This window comes from Elaeis guineensis, chromosome 9 (assembly GCF_000442705.2).
Source record: "Elaeis guineensis isolate ETL-2024a chromosome 9, EG11, whole genome shotgun sequence".
Taxonomy (NCBI): domain Eukaryota; kingdom Viridiplantae; phylum Streptophyta; class Magnoliopsida; order Arecales; family Arecaceae; genus Elaeis; species Elaeis guineensis.
Genome location: NC_026001.2, coordinates 45,461,539 through 45,487,558, shown reverse-complemented (window position 1 = coordinate 45,487,558; position 26,020 = coordinate 45,461,539). Strand labels below are relative to the sequence as shown.

The window sequence follows — 26,020 nt, the reverse complement described above, 5'->3', positions numbered from 1 at the left end:
TGCTAATCCGTTGTACGAGTTATTCGTACCGAGGATTTGAATCCCTCTCTCTCTGCTTCTTATTATTACTTGAGACTTTTAACTTCAAAGGAATTTTGATCCCTTGATTTTATCGTAGGTAAATGCATGGATTGCAATAGATAAAATTACAAGAAAAAAATTTAGAAAAAGTAGGAAAAACTAAAAATATGTTTTTTTTATTCTTCACGTCTAGGATTATGCCTTGGATCATTAGATAAAAATTCGAAGATGAAGAGAGAAATAAGGAATATCACTACTATGTAAACGAATAGTTTGAGAGCAAGCATTATACAATCTTTAAGATCTTTTTTTTTTGGTGAAAGGGAATAGGTCACTTATTTTTTACCACACACTATTTTGTTTCGACATGACAGCCCCAAAAAATGAAGTGTTTTTTTTTTTTGAAAAGAAAGTCATTTTCATGAATTTCTTTGGAATAAGATTTTGATTCCTTCGTTACCAAAAATTTCTTATCATATGAATAATTAGGTATTGTAGGCAACCTAATAGAGTCTTTGCTCGCTGGAGGTTAGAACGAGGAAATAAGTTGATTAAAATTCATCATCGCAGTTATTCCATATACAAGAATTTCAATTTTTGAATCGAGGATTCATAATGCAAGATGTATATAGTCTTATCAATTTTTCAAAATTATGAATTTAGCAGAGTATTAAATCATCAAAAACTTATAGCGGCTTGCCAAATAAAAGAAAAGAGAAAAAAAAGTACCGGTATGATAGGCATAACATCTATGATTGGATTTAAAAAGGCATAAGCTTTGGGCAATTTGGTGAAGAAAAAAGTATTCGAATCAAATATAGAATTAAGACAAATGTAAATTGAGCTAAAGATGTTAAGCATAACAAAATTTCGTTCTTGTAGATTAGATAAATTTATTCTGATTGACCTTTTTTTTCTATAAGAGAAATAATTCAAGTCATTTTTTCTTCCTGTGGGATTAGGCCAGCCCACTCAAAAGGTGGTCCTATATAGTTGTAAAATAGGCCAAACCCAGCCTATAATTCTGTATTTTTGGTGGTTGGACCATGAATCCCATAGGATTTTAGGGCCAACCATTCAAACAGGCCCTAAGGAGGCCAGACTTCCTAGGAATTGGTTGCATATATACACATGTATGTTATCCCTCTCGCCCCCAAATTTTTGTTATTTTCTACTTCCTTTGTGATGTTCATTCTAGTGACTAAACTTATTTTAAATGAATGGGGATTGAAAGTAACAAAATATGTGATCACTAAAGGTAGAAAATGTGATCATAATCAATTTGGTTTATTTGCCCCTCTTTTTTGCCATATTATCTTGGGCAGGCCATTGCGCAATGGTAAGGTTGCTCGATTGTGATTGGGTTTCAAGGGTTCAAAATACGAAAAGTCTCTCTGCATGCAGGGGTAAAGATACATATATTTGACCCTCCTCAAACGTCATAGTGGTGGGAGCCTTATGCATTGGGACACCTTTTTTTTTTGGTTTGCCATATTATCCCCTAAATCACATCTGAATGATCCACTCAAAAGAGGCAAGAGATCAAGAGACTGGAGGTAGATTTGTTCTAACAGAAATGGCATATTTTTGTATCCCATATGATGGAAATGCCTTATTTTCTTCCTATTATAGCCAAATGAGAATCTAGTAGCATTTTAGCCATGGAAAAATGGTAGATTTTTGGTATGCTTTACAAAAGATACCGCTATATGACTATTCAACTATTACCATGTAACTTGTGTGTTGCATTGGGTGTTCTAGGCATTCTTCTTGAGTTGCGCCAAGCTTTGGGTTTTGATTATGGCTTCATATGATGTGTCTTAGCGCTTGCATTATCATGTCTCTCATCTCACTATCCTTTTGCTTGACCTTAGAAATTCCTTCTCAGAAGCTTGAGCAAAAAGCAACCCACATGGCCAGTCACTTACCATTCCACTCATGCATCTCCAATCTGAGACCCTTTGGTAGTTGTCCACCCATTGTAGCCCTCTGATAGCTTGTTGGCAACCATCCAATTGGTCAAAGGTCTCAAAAGTCTATTTTATTTCATTTGGATTTATTTTGATTTTCTTGTACTTCCACTTCTACCCTTTCTTCTCCCATTTTTCTTCCTCTTTTCTTCTCTTCCTCCTTTTCTCCCCTTCTCTTTTGAAATATCTTTCTTTTGCTTCCTCTTAGTTCATATTATCTGCTTTCTTTTGTCATATGGAAAATCCATGACTTCTCCTTTTCTTCCTATTCTTCTTCCCATTTTCTCCTTTTTGTCATCTTCTTTAATGTATTTTCTCTTTTAACTTCTGTTATTTCTCTTCTTTTCCTTCATTTTTTCTGGTCTCTATTTTCCTATATTCACTTTGATGCATCTTTTGGATGAGAATATGGAATTTTCGTTAAGCTTATGATTATAAATCTTGTAGACCTGTGAAAGATTGTACTGCATAAGTTTAGTTTCTAATTTCTCTTTTGTCATCAGTTTTCAATTTGTATTTTAGTAAAGGGCATTGGTGTAATTAGATCATACCTTGGTATCAACTAGGGGTGTAATCGAGCCTAGCCGAGTCGAGTAGCTGGAAGCTCGAGCTTGACTCGATTCTAAATACTCAGGCTCGAGATCGATCATGCCTTTATATCTTAAGCTTGATTTTAGTTTGATGAAAAATAGACCAAACTCGAGATCGACTCAACTTGACTCGAATACCAGTCGAGTCATACTCGAGCTCGAAATCGAGCCTTAGCCTATTAATAATATATATATATATTAATATATATATTATAAAAAATATAATATTATTAAAGATATATATATAAACTTGAATAGATTCGTGAGCTTTCGAGCCGAGTATCTTGTTCGAGCTCAATAATATCAAGTCGAGTCAAGCTTTGACTCGAGTCAAGCTCGAGTAGCTCGTGAGCGGCTCGACTTGTTTGCACCCTTAGTATCAACAAATTTGTGGTCCTATTATGTTGTAACAGTTTGTTTTGTAATTTAGATGTATTGCTTGGAAAAATAATGAGGTCAGTTATGTACGTTGCTTTTGACATTTTATGTATTTTTGTGCCTTTACTAGAAATAGATTGCTATGTCCTTAGGCAGTCTGCATGGCTTTACCTACTGACCAGGATCATCTAGAAAACTGTGACAACCTTGGTGAGCGCAAAGGGCTTCAAAAGGCCAAGAAGAAGAATTTATTTATGTTTGTGGACAACTCGGAAGAAAGTTCATCCCATGTTGATGGGTGAAAATAAGTAACTTTGAATTTATATAATGGACAACACAGTCCAACAATGTGGCCCTTTGAAGAAGCTGATAAGTCAACTGAACATTTGAAGCTGCCCTTTTGTAGATTAGGTTTGATTTTAAGGTTTTTTTACTTCTGATGTAATATAAGCTATTTTCTACTAAAATTATTTTTTTGTTGGTGAATTACAGCAATATTTGTCAAAATGAGTGAAAGGAGACAGAAAGATGAGTAAATTAGAGGGCTTTTTTTTTCGTTTGTTGTTGTGTTGGGGGGTTGGCGGTGGGCGTGAAGACAGAACACCAAGGGCTCCAAGAAGAAAGAAAGAACTGCTATTTTTAGATGTTAACTAAAATTCTCGTACAAAATAAAAAGAGAGCCCTTTTAAATAGCAACCCATAGTCAAAACGTAATCATCCCTAAATGCCCCACCTGCGGTGGTTGGTGCCTAGGCTAGGAGATTTTGTGACGAAATGAGGTAGTTCAAGGTGGCCAGTGAGCATATTGACGCCTGACTTGACGAGAAGAGGCATTTGTCCCGTCCCACTTCCTTTCTACGGGCTGGTCCAGCAAAAGGTGCAGCAACTTAAAAGAAACGAGAAAAAGAAGGGTTGATGTGGCATTTCTGGCTCAAGTTGCCACATGGTGGCTAAAATGTCTCCAATATAGAGATTCAGTAATCTGATTCAACTGTACAAGCAAAACAACCATAAATTTGAGAACAAATGCAAGTAATTGAATATTAAGAATAGCAATCACCAACCAAAAGCTCCAAAATTCTGCCTGCTTTAAGATTACATAGTGTAAATCTGGAATCTAATATTTGGAAAATCAAAGGACAAGGTTAATGTAAAGTAACAGTCATGTCATTGTTGATGGAAGAGAGACGAAACAGCAAGCTCTTGTTAAAACAATCAAATGAATACCCTCTAACCCGTTGCACCTGTGTCAACATGGGGAACTATAATATCATAACTTTTTCAAGTAAACTAGAGACATATAACTTTGTAAGAAATGTAGATGGCTCAGAATTCACAAGGCAATCTCAATGGTTTAAGAGATTTGAACATAGATATAGGCAAACAAAAAATGCACGTTAAATTGTTTAGAATTTGCAGAGGAAAGAAGAGAAGAGAATGGGAGACCTCCATATCTTTGAAGCAAATGAAGATGACTTAGAATTCAAAAGGTCAAACTATAATTGCCGAAACAGTATTGGGACCCTTACAGGTCAACCATTGGTATGGTATGGCACCAATTTGGTATCAATACGACTAGCTTGCTAGTCATTTGACTGATACACCATTTTCTTTTTTTTTTTTTTTCATTTTTTTTATTTTCTCAATTTTTTGTTTTTAGTTATAATTTTGATAATTATTGTTGTCTAATTTGTAATTTTAACCTTGTTTTGATATTTTTATCATGAAATGGAATTGAGGTAGACCAGTTACTGTATTCATAAGTATACATATAATATGAGAAACAGAGTTGATATGATATATTTAAAGTACAAAATATGCACGACATATAAAATCTTTTGAAGTGTCAATATCTTTCATGGACGTTGGGATCTTAATCATAGTTTGGGCCTAGCACAATGAAACAAGGACTCCAAGAGCATTGTAGCATAGTCTTGCATCTATATTGTCTTATAACCATGCTTCGTTGGATAGCTACCCTAAGAGGAGTCCTCTATCTGATATTAGGTTGGCCATTCGAATATCCTGGCAATGAAATCCTACTCGTAAGATGCTTGAGATTGTGAAAGATAGTACCCACTTGAATATAATGCCTCAGATGAACCATAGCCATATGGGTCATAGTTTGCTTGTATAGAATAAGATCTAGTATATATTTGGGATCTAGATATGTCTAGGATCTAGAAACGTCAAGGTAAGCTACTCCATGTATGAGGTCATCTACAATAGCAGTGTCATATCCTGAATGACTTCGAGGAGCTCTTCTATATGCAAATGATATCCTCACAGGTTTTACCAGGTCATGCACTGTGGTCCTTATTTTGTGTGGCATCAGTGAACATAGACTCACCAGTGAATCAAAGACCATCTTGAGATTGAGTCAAACTAGCATGTCATGTCCACCACTACCTCCCTATTTACGAGATGCATCATGGCTCGAGCTATTGTCCTCACTGTTATTCGAGGATGATATGGTCTTGAAATTTAAGTGAACAAACTTCTCGACTTTATGTAGTTGCCTTTCATTTTCGTTTCTTGTTAGCTCAAGCAGCTGCCTTATTTTTTTCCCTGGATGCCCCTCTCTACCTAGTTCTGCTAGGAGGATTGATTGTGCCCTCCACCTTGGCTAGACCGAGTATTGTGTGTTCCTGTTTCAGCATCTCTTGATTAAATTGTTGGGAGGATGTCTCGGAAAAGGAGAGTGTTGCCCAGATATGGAGCCCAAGAGGGGGGGTGAATTGGATCTTTTTAAAATTTGTGTAGTTAGTGAACTCAAGTAATGTACTATACTTGTTGAGTGGAGTGAATAGATTAGCTAAGAAAATGAAATCAACCTTAAATAACAAGTAAGCAAGTATAAAGCACAAAGAATAAATGAAGAGATGCAAGCACAATAAACATAAGAGATTTATAGTGGTTCGGTGCCAACCTAGCACCTACATCCACTCCTCAAATTTCTACTTGGGAATTCAATCCACTAAAAAGATTACAAGATACAATTCGTCGGATAACACCGATCCTTGCTATCCAAGCAAGAACATTTGTTTTTCGAATACAAGCCAACCCACAACACTCCAATTTCAGATTCGGATCAACCTATCCGAGTTTTGGAACCTTCCAAAACTCAAAATCCAAAATACAACAGCAAGTTAACAGTGTACAAGAATTTCAGCACAACAGTCCCTTAAATGAGAACAATAAATGCAATAAAAATGCAATATTTAAGGAGAAGAAGCTTTTGTTGAACATCCTCAAATGATTGGCATACTTGAATGCAGCTGGAGAGTGGTTGGTGAGCTGATTGATTGCTTCTTTCCTTTTTTTAGAGGGATTTTTTCACTTTCACGAATGTGAGCTTGAATATATAAATCTTGATTGATTTTCCACCTCTAGAGAGCATTTATAGCCTCCATTTGGACTTGAGAGAATCTTAGTGTCAGTTAAGAGTCGTTGGAGAGTGTTTAATGTGCATTAAATGTACCAAAAATGGACTGAAAACTAGCCGTTATGAGGTTCGCCCAGAATGGGACGTCCTATGGGTCGTCCCACTGCGACTGGGAAGTCTCATGGGTCGCCTCATTTGGTCAGTCTGAAAAACAGACTCTCTGTTTTGGTCTCAGGGTCTCAGGGGTCGTCCCACTCGTGCCACAAGCCAAAAACAGAGCGTGCCGGCTATCCAATGAAAGGGGATGATCCAGTTGGGTTGCCTCATTTTGTTCCAATCCAGTTTTCATCCATTTAAGGTTCGAAACTTACCGGAACACTGTCAAATGCTCTTAAATGAATTTAAATGTGTTTGACACTTTCAAAAGGTTTCAAAAATTCTCCAACTTGCAGAAACTTCAATTTTGGCACACTTGATGGAGTTTTCAAACTCAATATTTTGGACTACTTAAAATATCACTAAAATATTTTTCAAAGACAAAAAACTCATTATAGTTCCCTCAAATGGTTTGTGATCATCAAAATCAATTCTTGAAGCAATAATCTCTCCTTTTTGATGATGACGAAATATTTGAGTGTTCATAAAAAAGATCCATAAAGTTTAAGGGATTGAGTTTGCGAAGCACTTGTAGGAAGATGCCAAAGATTAAGCATAGAATATTATGAGATATATATTTTCAGCAAGTTGTAATGTTTTAAATCATTTTGTTGAAAATTGTTTGTGAAGGTATCAGGATTTTTTAGAAATTATTTCTAATCAGCAAAATTCACTCCATTCGTATATGAAAAAGGTGAAAGTAATCATTTCGACCATTTTGAAAAAATTCTTCCACTTTCTTATATAAAAAGTGGTCAAGTTGTAAAAACTTTTCTTATATTTGTTATCAGAGCAAAAATGCTTGATAATTTTTTTTTCTCTTATTTTTAGTATCAGAGCAATATATGCATAAAAAGAATCTTTCATTCTCTTTTTCTTATTTTGGTATCAAGGCAAGGATGAAAACATCAGAGCAAGAATCAAAAGAGGATGCATTAGAGCATTTTGTAAAATCAAAAATAGATGTATCAGAGCATTTTGGTATCAAGGCAAAAATGAAAGTATTAGAGCACAAAAAAATAGATGTATCAGAGCATTTTGGTATCAAGACAAAAATGAAAGTATCAGAGCAAGAATCAAAAGAGGATGCATTAGAGCATTTTATAAAGTCAAAAATAGATGTATCAGAGCATTTTGGTATCAAGGCAAAAATGAAAGTATCAGAGCATAAAAAAAATAGATGTATTAGAGTATTTTTCAAAAAGTGTCAAAATAGAAGTAAAGATAGATGTATTAGAGCAAAAAATGGACGTATCAGAGCAAAATTCTGTATCAGAACAAAATTCAAGAAAATTCGTAAAAAAAAATTCAAGATAGACTACCTTCTTCCTCTTTTTGACATCATCAAAAATGGATTAGAGAATAAGATTTTAAATGAGTTATGGTGGTACATCAGGTATCAGAGTAATTGTACATTCATTCAAATGTAATAGTCATTCATTCATTCACATATAAACAGAAGTCGGTCATACAAAGTGATGATAATGGATAACCTCATACATTAATTACAACAAAAAGAGAGATTATAAGAGTCAAGTACATTTATTTATTGTATATATCTATGATACCAACATAGTGTTCTCATATATTTAACAAAACAACAAAATATGACAACTAAGTAGTATGAGACCTAAAAGGACTAGTACAAATGATCAGTTCAGTGAGAATGGGCATGGAGCTCAAGATCAAGACAACTGAAACATAATCAGTCTCGGCCTCGACTGAAAGGTCTGGTCCGAGTGGAAGATGTCGGGGGACGGAATGCAATAGGCTGGACAAAAGCAAGCTCACTAGATGCGGAGGGCCTAGACTAGAGTTGAGTCCTAATGGCATCTAGCTGGGACAAGACCCCCCTCACTGAAACTCGAAGCCCATCAAGATTAGAAGAGACGAAGTCCCTTGAGTCTCTGATATCTACTCGGATCAGCTCAAGTGTGGAACGAAGCAGACTGTGAAGTCTCTTTATCTCTTGAGCCAAATCAGCCAACTGAGGTGAAGAGGTGCTCGAAGTGCTCGCTCTTGCTGATAGTGAATCCAGTATCAGTCTGATCTCCCTCTCAATGTCAAAGATCCTACCACTGAATTTGAGTAGGGAACTTTCTACACTCCAGTCTACCGTTCAGGTCAGACAAAAGCTGTACCAATGAAGAAATATGGGGCACGACTGAAAGATCTGAGGAAGAGGCAGAAAAAGAACTCGGCTGAGGTTGATGATACTGCTGCTATTGCTGCTGCACCTGCTGGAGCATCTGCTGTTGATACTGCTGAAACTGGTGGAGCTGCTGAAGAACCTGCTCCTGAAACTGCTGCTGCTGAACAGATAGAATGCCTGTAACTCTCTCAACCAATAGTCCCATCTCATTCATCCCCAAACTAAAAGATAGTATGGTACGGCTCGAAGATGGAGGTACACTGACTGAGGGTGCTGCCTTAGGCTCCGATACTAAGTGATCATCAGAGTTCTGTCTGGGCACAGGTGGTGAAGAGGGACCCTCCCCCTCAACACGCTCCTTATCCTCGGCTGAGCTCGACCTTTGGTCCAACGATCATCCACTTTGATAAATCTCATGCGTCAAAGGGAGTGGTCGTTGTAGGTGTAGTGTTCGATATTCTGCAAACAACCTCCTCCCCTTCAAAGCTCACTCCAGACTCTCTAAATATCACTGTAAGAGCCATACCATAGGGCAAGGGAACCTTGGATCTGTTCAAGGCCTCCCTCATGGCATCGATCATAAAAAATGGCAGATTTAGGAGAGATTCGGAGACTATATGGTGCATCAAGCAGATATCTCGACCAGTCATCAAATCATATCTTCTCCCTCTGGGAAGAAAATTCTGGATACCATGTGGTGGAGCAATCTCATCTCTACACTCAAATCTTTGGCCTCAATTTTCATAAATTCCTCTACATCCTCTCTTCCTAAAATGGTTCTGAGTCTGATTTCTTTTCTTGGAAGCTCATCTAGGCAGTTACCTTCACAGGGCATTTGAAGGAGTCTACTAGCCTAGAAGCATTAAGTATAATTTGGACATCCTTGACAATTGACCTTAGAACTCCATCAATGAAAACTAGATTAGAATAAAATTCCTTAACAAGATCAATGTATACGGGCTCGGATAAATTACAGAAAAATCTCCATCCTTGTTTAATCAATTTTTCACCAATAGAAAAACCATCATTTCTCAAGAAACGAAAATCAACATTCCTTTCCAGGACTACCTTCCTTTCAGACAAAGGGATCTTACTTGGGGTGATTGGAGGAGAGGCTTGAACTGGTGCTTGAGCAGTCTTCTTCTTTCGTTCCTCAGCCTCCAAGGACCTTACTTCCTTCTCTATGGCAACCTCATTTTGGGGGCCATTGTCCCAAAAAGAGTAGGAGAACCGATCAAGAGAATGGAGAAGGATGAAGGATGGATGGAAATGAGGAGAAGAAAAGGATTTTGGGGTGATTGTCTCGAATTTTGGAGATTAGGGCTTGAGATTTTGATGGAGAGCAAGAGGGAGACGGTTTTGATCAAGGATATGCTGAGAGAATATGTTTGCCCTAGAATTTGAGATAGAAATCCAAGATTTTTGGATGGATTTGTGGTCGGTGGAGAGCTAGAAGAAGTGTTTTCGGTTTGGGACGAGAAGAAGAGGAAGAAGCATAGTGATTGAGTCTCCCCACTTAGGTTTTAAGAGAGGGATTAAACGGGTCGGCTCACACAAAACTCATTTATCCGATCAATTGGGATGCCCCATCCAGGAAAACATCAGGCGATGTGAAAATAATTTAAAAAAAGAAAAAAATCAAGAGAAAAAAATTGAAAAGGCTTATATCGATTTGAGATGATCATGAAGAGTCTAGATAAATTTTGGTATGATTTTTGATGGAGTATTTCCACAGAAAAAAAATTTGAGATTATATCTAAATGACACTGATGATTTTTTTATTGATTTGAAATAATTTCAAAAAAAAGATAGATGCCTCCCAAAATTAAGATGATGTCAAGAGATTTTGGATAGATTTTGAGAGTAAAATTATGATTAGAGATCAAGCAGAAAGATCTAAGATGTTCAATTCTCTTCTAATTTCATAAAATTTATTTTCATTTAGTGCTTTGGTGAAAATGTCAGCTAATTGCTTTTCAGTATTTATGTTTTAAGAGCTACATTATTTTGAACATATTTTCTTATAAAATGATGTCTAATTTCAATGTGTTTTGATCTATAGTGTTGAATTGGATTTTTGATCAAATTAATGACACTAGTGTTATCACATCTTATGGGAATATTTTTAAGTTCAATACCAAAATCTATGAGCTGTTGCTTAATCTACAGGATTTGAGTACAGCAACTTCCGGCTGCAATGTACTCGGCTTCGATCATGGACAATGCTACCGAATTTTGCTTCTTGCTAAATTAAGAGATTAAGTTCACTCTAAGAATTGACAAATTCTACTAGTACTCTTTTTATCTAATCTACATCCAGCAAAGTCTGCATCTGAGTAACTTATTAAGTTCAGAGAAGATTGCTTTGAAAACCAAAGTTTTAAGTTTTGTGTTCTTTTTAAGTATTTGAAAATTCTTTTAACAGTATTTAAGTGAGATTCATTAAGATTTGAATGATATCTAGCACACATACATACACTGAACATTATATTAGGTCTATTAGTAGTAAGATATAACAAAGAGCCTATCATGCCTTTATAAAGCTTTGAATCAACATTCTTGTCATGTTCATCTTTATCTAATTTACAGGAAGGGGTCATAGGTGTACTTACATTTTTGGAGCTTTTCATTCCAAATTTCTTTAATAGTTCTCTTGTGTACTTACTTTGGGTGATGGAGATTCCTTCGTTTGCTTGATCTGGAGTCCGAGGAAGAAAGTGAGTTCTCCCATCATGCTCATCTCGAACTCTCTCTTCATGAGCTTGGCAAATTTTTGACACAACTTCATTAGTAGAGCCAAATATAATATCATCAACATATATTTGTATAATTAGAATCTCTTCATTTTTTTTTTTTATAAAGAGAGTTGTATCTACTTTTTCTCTTAAAAATTTATTTTCTAGTAAGAACTTAATCTTTCATATCAAGCTCTAGGAGTTTGTTTTAAACCATACAATGCTTTGTTTAACTTAAATACATGATCTGGATATTTATGATTTTCAAAGCTTGAGGGTTGCTCTACATATACTTTTTCAGCGATATAATCATTTAGAAAATCACTTTTAACATCCATTTGAAATAATTTAAAATTCATGAAACATGTAAAAGCAAGTAGCATTTTTATGGCTTCTAGTCTAGCAACAGGTGCAAAAGTTTCAGCAAAATCAATTTCTTCTTGTTGATTATAACCTTTAGCAACTAATCTTGTTTATTTCTGATTACATTATCATCTTCATCTAATTTATTCCTATATACCCATTTTGTTCCGATTATTGGATGATTTTTATGTCTAGCAACAAGAGTCCATACATTGTTTCTTTCAAATTGATTTAGCTCTTCTTGCATAGCAATTATCCAGTTATGGTCCTGTTCAGCTTCTATTGTTTTAGGTTCTAGTTTGAAACAGAAGCTACATAATTACATATATCTCTAAGAGATGATCGAGTTCTTACCTCTTGTGCGGATCATAATTATTAATTCTTTGGGGTGATTATGGACATACCTCCATTCTCTTGAAGATTATTTGTATCTTGAGGTTGTTCTTGAATGTTTTGATCATTGATGCTCTCATCCTCATATTTTTTTTTCAACTGTCCTTTGTTTTGTCGTTTGAGTCATTGATGGTGAGCTCTTTCATTCATTCTTCTATGATACCTGCATCATCAGCATCCTTTCTCTTCTTTGTTGGAAGATCATTAGCTTCATAAAAAACTACATGAATTGACTCTTTCATTACTAGTGCTCTTTTATTAAATATTCTAAAAGCTTTGCTAGAAGTGGAATAGCCGAGAAAGATAGCTTCATCAGATTTAGCATCAAATTTATCTAAGCTATCTTTGCCATTATTTAAAACAAAATAGCGGAACTAAAAATATGAAAATATCCTATGTTAGGTTTTCTACCTTTTCATAATTCATAAGTGTTTTCTTTAGAATTGATCTTATTAAAGCATGGTTTAAGATGTAACATGTTGTGTTGATTGCTTCTGCTCAAAAGTACTTGGGGAGCTTGCTCTCACATAGCATGGTACGGGTCATTTCTTCAAGGGTCTTATTTTTCTTCTCTACTACATTTTGTTGTGGTGTTCTGCTGAAAAATTATGATCTATGCCTTTTTCATCATAAAATTTTTCAAAATTTTTGTTTTCAAATTCAGTGTCATGGTTATTACGAATTGAAATAATTGATAAACTTTTTTTATTTGAAATCTTTCGACAAAACTTAGAAAATACTGAAAATGCTTCATTTTTAGATGCTAAAAATAAAATTCAAGTGAAACGTGAAAAATCATCAATAATTACAAATCATATCTTTTACCTCCTAGACTAGTTATCTTTGTAGGACCGAATAATCCATATGTAAAAGTTCTAAAGGTTTAGAAGTTGAAATAATGTTCTTAGATTTAAAAGAAACTCTTGTTTGTTTACCTAATTGACATGCATCACAAATTTTATCTTTGTTAAAACTTATTTTTGGCAAATCAAAAATCAATTTTTTTTAATGATTTTAGAAAGTGTGTACATACTAATATGTGCAAGCCTATGGTGCCAAAGCCAATTAGTCTCATTGATTTTAGCATTCATAGCTACAAGACATTGCATGTTTTGCATGGAAAGATTATCCAAATCAACTATGTAAATATTGCCATGTCTATGCCCAATGAATCTAGTGCTATCATCAAAAGGACTAGTTACAATACACATAGATGATTCAAAAACTACTTTATAATCTTTATCACATAATTGAGTAATACTTAAAGATTATGTTTGAGACCATCTACAAGTAACACATTTTCAATACAAGTGGAAGGAGTGATACCAAAGTTACTAATGTCGATGATCTTTCCTTTATCATTATCTTCAATGATGACCATCCCTCTATTTTTAGCTTCCAATGTGATGAATTGAGATTTATTACCGGTATGTGTCTTGAGTATCCACTATCAAGATATCATTTTCATTTTGTTGCTTGGGATGCAAAACACACTTACACAAAATCAAATTTTAACTTTAGGTACCCAAACTAACTTGAATCTTTTGGGGTTAGTCACAATGGTTCCTTTTGGAACTCATGTTTTTTTAATATTTATATCAACAAATTTATTTGATAAGCATATATAAGCTTTATGTCCTACTTTGCCATATTTAAAACAAGTAATATTTGACAATTTGCTCATGGATGCATTAATAAAAATATTTTTCAAAAATTTTTATTTTTTAAGAGTATTATAGTCAAGTCCGGCTTTATCATATACAGCTCTTTGGCTATCAATAATCATTTGAAGTTTATTTGAACTTAGAGTAAATCTATTAACTATTGATTTCAATTTGGTTACCTCTTCCTTTATATCCTGATTTTCTTTTACAAGAGTTTTGTTTAAGTTTGAAATTTCATCTTATTCTTTCAATAGAGTTTGATTTTTGATTTTTAATTTTTTATTTTTGCTGTCAACTTCTTTTTCTTGAGCTAATGCTTGATTTCTTAATTTCAGATTTTTATTTTTCAATCCTAATTTTCTTAGATCATTCAAAATTCATGAAAAACTTCTTGCAGTTCATTATAAGAAAATTCATTTTGAGTTTCAGGGGTTACCTCATTTTCATATGCTACAAGGCACAGGTTGGTTTCTTCATGGGATTCTTCATCTGAGGTGGAGTCATCACTGTCGCTCCACGTGGCCATCATTGTCTTTTTCTTTTTGAACTTCTTCTGACCTTTCTTGAGCTGGGGACAGTCCGATCTGAAGTGGCCTGGCTTCTTGCACTCATAAGAGTTGACGGGCTGCTCTTTTTTCTTTTCTTTACTTGGCTCCCTCTTAGTTGGTGGTCTTCTCTTGGTCCCTTATTTTTTTTTCTTCATAAAACGTCTGAATTTCCTGATAATTAAGACTAAGTCCTCATCTTCTTCACTGTTCTTGATTTTTCTGAATCTTCTTCTTGAGCTGTTGATTTGAGAGCTATTGTCTTCTTTTTTCTGATCTCTTCTTTAGAATATTGCTTCATGGTTAGCTCGTGGGTCATGAGGGATCCAAGTAGCTCCTCCAAACGTAGAGTGTTTAAGTTTTTGACTTTTTGAATCGCAGTGACCTCTGCCTCCTACGATCTTGGTTGAGACCTAAGCATTTTTCTACAAGATCACTGTTAGAATAACACTTACCAAGATTTTTTAGATTGTTTATGATATTAGTGAAACGAGTAAACATTTGAGTTATTGACTCTTCAGATTTATTTTAAATAATTCATAGTTGTGCACAAGCATATTAATTTTAGACTCTTTTACTTGGTTTGTGCCTTTATGTGTGACTTCTAATCTATCTCAAATTTTTTTAGCTGAATTACAAGTAGAAATACGGTTAAATTTATTTGCATCTAAGACACAATATAAGACATTCATGGCTTTAGCATTAAGCTGAGCTATTTTTTTATCAAATTCATCCCATTCACTTTTCGACTTAGGGAGAGACACACCATCAATCAATTTAGTGGGTGTGTGGGATTCATTTACTATGATACTCCACATATCATAGTCAAGTGCTTGAATGAAAATTCTCATCCGAGCTTTTCAATAGGTATAGTTTGACCCATTGAAAAGTGGAGGTCGGTTTGTGGATTGCCCCTCGGTTAGAGATGTGTCAAATTGGGCTGCCATGGATCTTTGGCTCTTGTTTGTAAAATCAAGTTAGGGTTAGAGCACCGGGCTCTGATACCACTTATTGCCCAGATATGGAGCCCAAGAAGAGGGGGTGAATTGGATTTTTTTAAAATTTGTGTGATTAGTGAGCTCAAGTAACGTGCTATACTTGTTGAGTGGAGTGAATAGATTAGCTAAGAGAATAAAATCAACCTCAAATAACAAGCAAGTATAAAGCACAAAGAATAAATGAAGAGATACAAGCACAACAAACATAAGAGATTTATAGTGGTTTGGTGTCAACATTGCACCTACATCCACTCCCCAAGTCTCTACTTGGAATTCAATCCACTAAAAGGATTACAAGATATAATTCGTCGGATAACACCGATCCTTGCTATCCAAGCAAGAACACTTATTTTTCGGGTACAAGCCAACCCACAACACTTCGATTTCAGGTTCGGATCAATCTATCTGAGTTTTAAAATCCTTCAAAACTCAAAATCCAAAATACAACAGCAAGTTAACAGTGTAGAGGAATTTCAGCACAACAGTCTCTTAAATGAGCACAATAAATGCAATAAAAATATAATACTTAAGGAGAAGAAGTTTTGCTGAACATTCTCAAATGATTGGCACACTTGAATGCAGTTGGAGAGTAGTTGGTGAGTTGATTGATTGCTTCTTTCCTCTCTTTTTAGGAATTTTTTTCACTTTCACGAATGTGAGCTTGAATGCATAAATATTGGTTGATTTTCCACCTCTAGAGAGCATTTATAGCCTCCATTTGGACTTGAGAGTCTTAGTGTCGGTTAAGAGCCGTTGGAGAGTGTTTAATACGCATTAAATGCATCAAAAACGGATTGAAAGCTAGCCGTTACGAGGTTCGTCCAGAATGGGACGTCCCATGGGTCGTCCCACTGCAACTGGGAAGTCCCATGGGTCGCCTCATTTGGCCAGTCTGAAAAGCAGACTCTTTGTTTTGGTCTGAGGATCTCAGGGTCATCCCATGGATCGTTCCACTGCGTGCCACAAGTCAAAAACAGAGTGTGTCCGTTACTCAATAAAAGGGGATGACCCAGTTGGGTCGTCCCATTTTATTCCAATTCAATTTTTCATACATTTAAGGTCCAAAACTTACTAGAACACTGTTAAATGCTCTTAAATGAATTTAAATATGTTTGACACTTTCAAAAGGTTTCAAAAACTTCTCCAATTTACAGAAACTTCAACTTTGGCACACTTGATGGAGCTTTTCAAATTCAATATTGTGGACTACCTAAAACATTACTAAAATATTCTCCAAAGACAAGAAACTTATTAGTAGTCCCCTCAAATGGTTTGTGATCATCAAAATCAATTCTTGGAGCAACAAGGAGTCCATCAGCTCCCTCTTGATCCTTACGATTGGTTTGTTGGATGTGAGTTGGTATGTGTCATTCTGCCCATTATTCTGCATCTATCCTAGTCATCTTGGCTATGAAACTGGTCAGTCGAGAAGGTGATCATGGCTTATCTAGCTTTGGCTGTTGTTGCTAGTTTTCAAGCCAACCAATCATCAAATCCTTATCATGATACACAAAGTTATTGTTAAGTGGATCATTGTACTTTAGCACCACTTCCTTTTCAATGTACTTCTATCTAGATGCGGATTGTAACGGGCATATACAAGATCATTCAGGAGCTTTGGTGTGAGACAATTCTTCTATTTACTGGGGATAAGAGTGAAAGTAGACAAGTTGCACTCAATCACTAAGGCTCCATTTCTCTAACTACTCATTATCGTCTGGCAGCTTATAATATATATTCTTCAGCCTTGAAGGATCTACACCCTGACTGGTTCCTTCGATGGAGGTGATAGTGACTGATAGTATGTGTTGTTGCCTCATCTGCCTGGATGTGACTGAAGTAGAACTAGGATGCAATAACTTTTCACACGTCCATTAATGGTGGCCCTTGTTGGTATCTCTCTGGACTTCTCTTTCTTGCTGCCAAAGGCTCCAAGCATAGAGGCTATATGATTGCCATCTATGCTAACAACCTCCCTGACCAAGGAGGTCCTCTTGAAGCTTGGATCTGCCTTGGTGGCCTTTGAAACCATAGCCTGACTTGTATTGTGAGGTCCTAGAACAAGCTCTATGGCTCACAATATCATTCGTTTGCCATTGGTCATTCGGGCTTGTTTGGATGGCAACCTAAATCTACACCTTCTCATCATTCAGAATGGATGCCTCGTAGCCCTCCAAATCCCTGGAGTGGTATGATGGAGGTTCTGCTGCTTGGCATTCGATCTCTACTTTCTTCTTAACTATTCTTTTCTTGACTTTTCTTGAAATCAGCGAAGTATTTTTTCATAAGTTGGTAGACTTTCTATGGGCATTTTCAACAAACAAATACACTGAGATAGCCACCGATAAGATGTTGCTTCAACCTGGCTACCCTCTTTGTATTTTGAACTCTGTTACAGCACTTGCACCTCTAGTGGTGTCGGCCTAAAAGAATGATCTTATGATCCCAATCAGTGTTATGCTTTAGCTCTTTCTTCTTTACATGATCCATTCATGCAAGTTTATCGAACATGTGGAATATTTTTACATAAATTGATAATTAATTAATTAAGTATAAAAAAATTAGTGAAATTATATTAGAATTATAATAAGATCAGGTTGGTCTAGAAAATACTTCTACATTATCTATGGATAATACAGATTTTTATTAATTTATAGACTTCATTAAATTTTTTAAATTTATCTTTACATAATAAATTGATATTTAGTTAGAAAATATCTAGAAAATTTATGCTGATTCAGAATAATGCATAAGCCTTACAAGGATGCCGGATATATTTTTTATCTTAGACTATCTTTATTTAATTAGTTATTTAAAAATATTGAAATTTCATTGTAATGTAAAAAAATCAATTTTCTACTTCAGAAATACTTTTGAGCTATCCATATATGATAATAAGATTTCATAATTTTTTGTATTATTTATATATTTATAATATTTTTAAATTTAAAAATCATATTTAACTATAAAATATTCATAAAATTAATTTGAATTCAATGTAACATGCTATCAGGGATGCTACATGTATTTTTTTCTTGGGTCATAGGTACGTATAGAAGGCTACTTATTCTTCAAATTTATTCAAATTTGGACTTGTCTCTACATGCATGATCATGCACAAACTTAAATAAATTGGTACCAAATTTGAAAGAGAGTAGCATGCAGATCCGTAAAACTGCTACTAATTTTACAGATTTTTTTGATCATTATTTTATTTTTAATTAATTTTAAATTTAAATATATTTTTATTTAAAAAATTATAGAGAACAAAAATTTTGATTTCGGTGGAATTGCATGGATCTACAATATATCTTGAAATCATGTCAAAAATCCAAAATTTTGGCACAATCTTCCCTTTGTCAATTTTTGCCGATTTTCAGCATCACAAAATAAAAAAGGTGAGGAAGGATAGCGAGAGGGCCTATACCTCTTTCTAGCTTCAATCTGGGCTGAGAGTCGCAAAAAATTGACCTTTTAATATTTTTCTGCAAGTTAAAAAAATAGGAAGGAAGATGCTGAGAAGCCATAGGAGGCTTTTCAGCCTTCCACTTTTATTATTAAAGGGGGGGATAGGAGGAATTGGGCTCAAAATGCCTGAACTGAGATGAATTGCTCGATTTGCCTTGTTTAGGGAAGAAATCACTCGGTTCAGGCCTAAACTGGGTGGTTCAACCTTTTTTTTTTTTGAGCTGATAGGGCAAACCATCTTGGTTTGCCCGACGGTTCAGTTCAGTGCTCCCCGAGCCGGGCCGTTTGGGGCAATATGACCAAACTTGGGTCAGAGTCTTTAATAGAGTTTCCACAAGTATACAGATTTTAATTGCTGGAATTTGCGGAGCAGGAAAGAGTGGGAACATATTTATAAAGAAGGAAGATGACTCATAATTCACAAGGTTGTCTTAGTGGTTTAAGAGACTTTACATAGATCTAGGCATATAAACACAGCCCTTAGCTGTTATTAATTTGCAAAGAGAGAGCAAAAGAAAGAAACTGCCAAATTTTGTGCAGAAAAGAAAATACAACTTAAAAGATTGGAAGAAGCATTAAGCAACCTTAGGACTTGAGTAGTGGTAGGATTAAGCATAACCGGGTACTTTTGGTTTGTACCAAATAAAAGAATTACGTACTTTTTGCAACACCAACTATTAAGCAAAAAATTGGCAATCCAAACAATTCGTAAAAGTAAGATAATGTCAGCCCAATTGGATCCTTGCTTACATAACATTTGTTGATTGTGAATGCTGCATTGTTTAGATGCATTTGATTTGGGATAGATCATTCCTTACAATGGTTCACGTTTCAAATTTATGTCATTAAGCATGTAACTTTGTGGTTCTGTCTTCCCCCCTAACCAAGAGGATGGGGTTTCAAATCTTGAGTGTCGTTATCTGTCTAGAGTTTCAGCCCTGTTTGGGGATTTTCCCGGAGTAAAGATCTCGGTCGTTGAAGCAATAAATTCGGACTGCCAAGATTGTGATACATTAGAGGTTGACTGAACTATTGAATACCTGACACAGATCATTATAGAAAAATCATAGATTGTTGCAGTCTCCTAGAAAATCTTACTTATACAAATGCTCTTTCTTTATCAGCGAAGATATGCCACTCATAACACGACATGTTATATTTTGAGAAGTGATTCGTGACAACTTGTGAAATTTTAATTAGTTTAGTGAAGCTATTATTGGTAGGTTATGTTGTCAAAGTAAATGGAAAAGAAATGATGAATGAGGTCACTCAAGGTTTGCTGTCTTGATATTGGAGTTTGTATTGGTATCGTGTTGGTATAGTGTCGGTATGCCCATTATGAGGGTCGGCATACCTAGACTTGATGTGCTCCCGGAACCAAGTCTTGGTTTGATGTTAGTACAGTATGGTATGGATGGCATGGGGCGGTATGCATCAGCATGGTGAACCTTTATGTCAGTTGTATTTCCTTGGGGAGGCTGCTGTTCATGGTTCAAAATGATTTGTCATGATTTGGTCTATTTGACATCTAATGATTCTGCCAATTGCAATACATATTTATCAGAATAAACTGTCTTATGATTTTGGTACCAAAAAAAGAAAAAAAAAAACGTCTTATGATTTTCATTGTCTCTAAATATAGTAAGTGCAATGCTACTGTGTTCCATGTTGCATTTTGATTGATTGCATTTTGCCGATATTTATTAGGAAAAAAATATTTTGCAAAATATTTTGCGAATTACTGCATGGAAATGGAGTATGCATGTATTTTTATAGATTTCTGTGTTGTTAAATCCCAAAAGAATGTTGATAATTTTGCTTTCCTTGACTGTATTATACAGCTGTTGGAGCGGCAAGGAGTTAGCTTCTGTACAAGGACAACATTTGATGATAATGCAATAACAAATGCTATAGACATATATAAAGATTCAAGGTATCATAATCTTTAATTGACTCCTGACAGGGTGGTATTTGGGAAACTTTACTTGATATATGATAATCTTCTTGTAGTGGTGGCATCCGTTTCATGGCATCCAATAATGATTGTGGTGTACGGGATTATGATGTGGAGACATTTCAGCTCTTGAATCACTTCCAGTTTCCTTGGTCAGTCAATGTGAGTATTCTTTTAGCACTGGCTTGAGATCCTAGTTCCTTGCTACAATTAAAACAAATATACGCAGATCAATAACTTAAAGGACTTTGCTATGCGTATAATTTTGTTCTGGCAGGCACATCTAACATTTTTGCCTTTGGTTATTGTTAATGATAGCACACATCAATAAGCCCAGATGGGAAGCTTGTTGTGGTCGTGGGAGATGATCGTGATGGATCGCTTGTTGATTCACGAAATGGAAAGGTATTTAAGCATTGTCAATACTTATATCTGGCAATCTAGTCCTGCGTTGTGTCAAAATTTTCAACTATGTAGTGTTGCATAGTGGAAATAATGTTATAAATAACCAAACAAAGCCGAACTATCACATGCAGGTCTTGTTCTCATTAGTAGGCCATTTAGATTATTCATTTGCTTCAGCATGGCATCCAGATGGCCAGACATTTGCCACTGGGAATCAGGATAAGACTTGCCGTGTTTGGGACATTAGGAACCTTTCATCCTCGGTAACAGTCTTAAAGGGCAATTTGGGTGCAGTTCGGTCCATCCGTTACTCCTCCGATGGGCAGTTCCTGTTGTTCGCCGAGCCTGCTGACTTCGTACACATCTATAGCACCAGGGCTCACTACAAGAAGCGGCAAGAGCTGGACTTTTTTGGGGAGATATCAGGTGTTTCGTTGAGCCCGGACGACGAGTCCCTCTACATCGGAGTATGGGACCGGGTCTATGCCAGCCTGCTTCACTATAGCAAGAGGCATATGTACATTTATCTCGACTCATATGCGTGACAGCGTCATTAACTCGAAGGTAAATTCAACAGCGATAGAGCTCGAGATAATTTTGCTGGTGGCAACTTGTGTTCATCTTCGATAACATGGCCGTCGTTGGTTACCATTAGTGCTGTTCCAGTCGAATAATGCCCAAAAGTGTGAATCTCCTCTAGATGTGTACAGGGCAGGACTCATAGAGCTTTGTATTCAGTGGAATCTGTTTCTGGGGAACGATTTTGTTGCATGGCAAGAAGTTTGTTACCTGTGTTTTCATCTCTTGCTCATTGTGTTGTGATTGATTACATGATAATTTGATTATCTCTCATGCTTCCTTGCCAAGAAAAGCTACTAACTTGAATACGTATGACCAAGATGAATCCTTTCATTCGGGAACAAATCATGCTATCGTGTTTTGAGTAGCAAATCAGATCGTCATGCGTGCCTCTTTGTTTCTTCTTCTTCTTTTTTTTTTTTTTTTTTTATCTTTCTACAATTTTTAACGAAGCTGAAAGCATATTGTATAAGATAGTACTATATTTTATTTGGTAGGTACAAGTATTGCCATGAATATGTGGGAGATGCTAACATTTTTTACCGTGTCTGTTTTAAATAGACGTGACTTAGAATTAGATATAAAACCATTGATGTAAATTACGTAGTAAAGTTTTGTTCACGTTAGTCCACTTTCTGTTTCATTAATTCAGAAGTATACAAGCCCTAAAACTTTAAGTCCATTATTTCTTTGAAGCATTGATCGTACAAATAGCAATAAAGAGTTAACTATGTTCTGCCCGGCTAAATGATTCTTTGGTGTTTTAACAATTTCGCTCACCAATTTTGAGGTATAAGGCTGAATGGTAAGGACACCATTTTACTAACTTAAAGATTTCATCTCTTAGAAAATCAAATCTAAAATTTGTTGGTATTTGTTGTTGCCAAAATCCGATCAAATGATGGTGAAACGTTTGGAGAGCGTTGGTTAACTTGCATATAGAGGAAGAAGAGCAAAGGAGGTTGTCGGAGTGGATTCGATGCTCAAGTCAAATAGGATCCAGAAGCAACAAAAAGATGAAAAGAAAATATTATGGGATGATTTGAGATAGTCCTAGTTTTATTAGGGTGAGATTAGAATTATGAATCAAGTGGAAAGTTATCTCTTTGTTTTTATTTTTCATTTTTTTTATTGTTTACAACCTAGGATATGAGTCCAGCTGAAAATAGTCCATTACGTTACATATCAGCTTGTGATAGGCAGAGTTGATTCGAGCCATATCATTTACTTCGCACTTCTGTGTCCAAGCTATTCTTCTAGTTTGAGCTAAGGAAGTAGACAGGTGGGCCGATGTTAGGTCACGTATGATTAACTCCATTTTACTCATTTTTTAGGTCATAGCTCACCATTTTAGCTCATGATGACCTTAGGTAGGAACTGTGAATTTTTGGTGGGCTATTTTTTAGACGGATTTATTTGGAATATAAAAAGGCTAACACTTTGTAGGACGCGATATGTGGTATCCTTTCATGTCAGGAATGTAATTAGGCACGTAGGTCTTCGATTGATCTAAACTATTAAGATTTTTTTTGTTCTAAGAGCTATTTTGGTCAACTTTTTGGATTAAGAGCCATGGAGGTTGGCCCCCTGACCTAAGAGCTATTAAGGTCAGCTCTTTGACTTGAGAGTTGTTGATGTTGGTTTTTTGATCTTTATCCCCTGTATGACTTTTGGAGGTCTAAAGTTTGGTGTTGATCCAAGGATTAAATTTGATGATGCCAAAATATTTGATTATAATTGATATTAATGCAAGCTTGAGAGTATAATTAAAAAGAATTTTTTTTGATACTAAAGGTTGCACATAAAATTAAGAAGAAGTCCGCTCCAAAATATTGAAAAATTTTTTTCAAAGCTCTTGACAAAAGATGGAAGAAAAGAGTCAATCCCAAGATATCATGAGTTGACTCTGGCACATCTAAAGAAGACTGATACCTTTCACGAGTTGACCTCAGCAAACCTCGAGTCCATCCTAAAATAGTCTCAAGGTGCAAGATAGAGAGCTGTAAAATTAGGACTTTCCAAAAGTCGACCCCAGCACATCTTGAATCAACACTAGCAGAGCAAAAGCCAACCCAGCAGGATATAATTCGATCCCAGATTTGTCTCAGGATAAAGATAGAGAGTAGTAAAAAAATAGTATATTCTCTAGTTGGCCTCAGTAGGACGTGAATCCATCCCAAATTGGTCTTGGGGTGAAGGTAGAGAGTAGAAAAAATTATCTATTCTAGAGTCAACCCTACCATTACACGTGCTCTGGAAGAGTCGACCTAGCTATCGAATCGATCCTAAATAGTCGTGATCAAAAGATAGAGAGCCATCCTGAGACAATGCTTCATGAGTCAATCCATGAAAAAGTCGAGTTGACCTCTGATCAAGATGAGTTGATCCCTAATCGAGACGAGTCGACTCCTGAAGAATATGAGTCGACCCCTCTATATATAACAGTTCGATGGTTAGTTTTTCATAATATCTCTGATGGGTAGAAAGGTCCCAATGGCTAGTTTGAGCTCTTCAATGGTCATTTCACCTCTTCCAGCTATTTTTGAACATATTAAATAAGAAATTTAATGGGAGAACACATTTAAGCAAAAAGAAAAGCTAAGAAAGAAGGAGAGCTCAAGAGAGATCAATTCCCATCTTCTAACGTCCAATTCAATTAAGGAGAGAGCTTTAGTACATTCATCATGTAAGCTACTAGCTGTGTAAACATTCAAAGCAATTCTTCAAGCATCTCTCTTAAGTAATTAAGAAGGAAGTCAAAACTTTCAAGATGCTTCATCAGTGATTTCCTTATGCTTCAAAGAGATTTTATTTTTGAACTTTAAATTATTCATTTATTGTACTTTTTGTGTCATAACAAGTTTCTTAGGGATTAAGGCTGGTCTAAGCCCATAATTGGATGATTATAATTGACTATATCTTGAGGGACTTAGTTGAGAAGGTTGTGGTTGGTGAGCTTGAGAAAAAATAACTGGATTTAATTATGAGCCTGGCTAAAACAATCGGACTATAATCAATAAATGATTATAACTGAAATTTCCAAGCGATGTTGAATTTAACACTAAACCGCTATAAATTTGCTATGTTTGTGATTATGTGATTGGTTTCCATTTATTTTTTTTGCTACTTTTATTTTTCTATTCACACCTCACAAGTACACTTATAACTTGTAATTAGGATGTATATTCGGTTTAATTTTTTTAAAGAACCAATTCACCTCCATCTTGGGTTACTATCTCTAGGCAATAAGTGATACTAGTGAGAGGTATTCAACCTATTTGATGTAACAATCAAGAATTAAAGATCATGACAATCTTGATTAGATCTTCTCTCACTGAAGGCCAATCTACCAATAACCATCTCTTTTCAACAATATGAATTATATATCGGAAAGCATGAACGAAGATATTTATTTAATATTTGATTATGATTTATAGAGTTTCATAATTAATGGCCTTCACACCCCCGCCATTCTCATTGATTTTGTGCCCTTTTCCAAGTCAGAAAATGATCGAGATGGGCTTGATAAAAGAATGGCTCAACTAAATATTAAGGCCATGAATATTTAGTATTATTTTCTTCATATAAATAAATTCAATAAAATATCTACATGTAATTCTACTAAAGAGATTTAGAATAGATTAGAGATTATCCATGAGGGCATTAATAAGTAAAAAAAATCTAAAATTAATATACTTATACATAGATATGAATCATTTAAAATGGAATCCCATGAATCAATAACTAAAATATTTACTAAATCTATTGATATTATTAATGATTTAAAAAAGTATGGCCAGTCCCATACAATAGTAAACTTGTGTGAAAAATTTTTAGATCTTTACTAAGGAATTGGGAAGCCAAGATGATAGCTATTCAAGAAGCTAAAGACTTAAACAAGGTGCCCTTGAAAGAGCTTATTAGCTAACTTATGGATTATGAGTTGAGTATGTACCAAAATATAGAGGAAAAATCAAAGAAGAAGAAAATCATAGCTCTGAAATCAATGACCAAGGAGGATAATACAGATGATGAGTCAGATGAATCCAACAATAAGGATAAATAGCCATGATTATAGGAAAATTGGAAGGTTTATGAGGAGAAAGAGGCAAGGATTCAAGAAGAAGGGTATGATCAAGGGGAAAGCAAGAAAAAGAAGAAAAAAAGAGTAATCAGTCCTTTGCTGTAACTTTAAGAATCTCAGGCATTTCAAGGCCAATTTTTCCCTTACTTAAAAAAGGCTTGAAAAAGTATAAAATGATAG

The 26,020-nt window shown here is 35.3% G+C and overlaps 1 protein-coding gene across 3 annotated transcripts in view; it reads left to right on the top strand.

Annotated features, from left to right (window-relative positions):
• LOC105051221 (uncharacterized WD repeat-containing protein C2A9.03) overlaps positions 1 to 21,982 on the top strand; it is a 31,653-nt gene extending 9,671 nt beyond the window's left edge. For 2 of the 3 annotated variants that reach the window (XM_073243240.1, XM_010931545.4), the window contains exons 7-10: positions 20,660 to 20,751; positions 20,829 to 20,934; positions 21,091 to 21,177; positions 21,309 to 21,982. In XM_073243240.1, coding sequence (XP_073099341.1) covers positions 20,660 to 20,751; positions 20,829 to 20,934; positions 21,091 to 21,177; positions 21,309 to 21,722 — 699 coding nt within the window. In that variant the 3' untranslated portion in view covers positions 21,723 to 21,982. The remainder of the gene's footprint in view (positions 1 to 20,659; positions 20,752 to 20,828; positions 20,935 to 21,090; positions 21,178 to 21,308) is intronic. The other variant, XM_073243241.1, reaches the window with a different exon arrangement.
• The last annotated feature ends 4,038 nt before the right edge of the window (positions 21,983 to 26,020 follow it).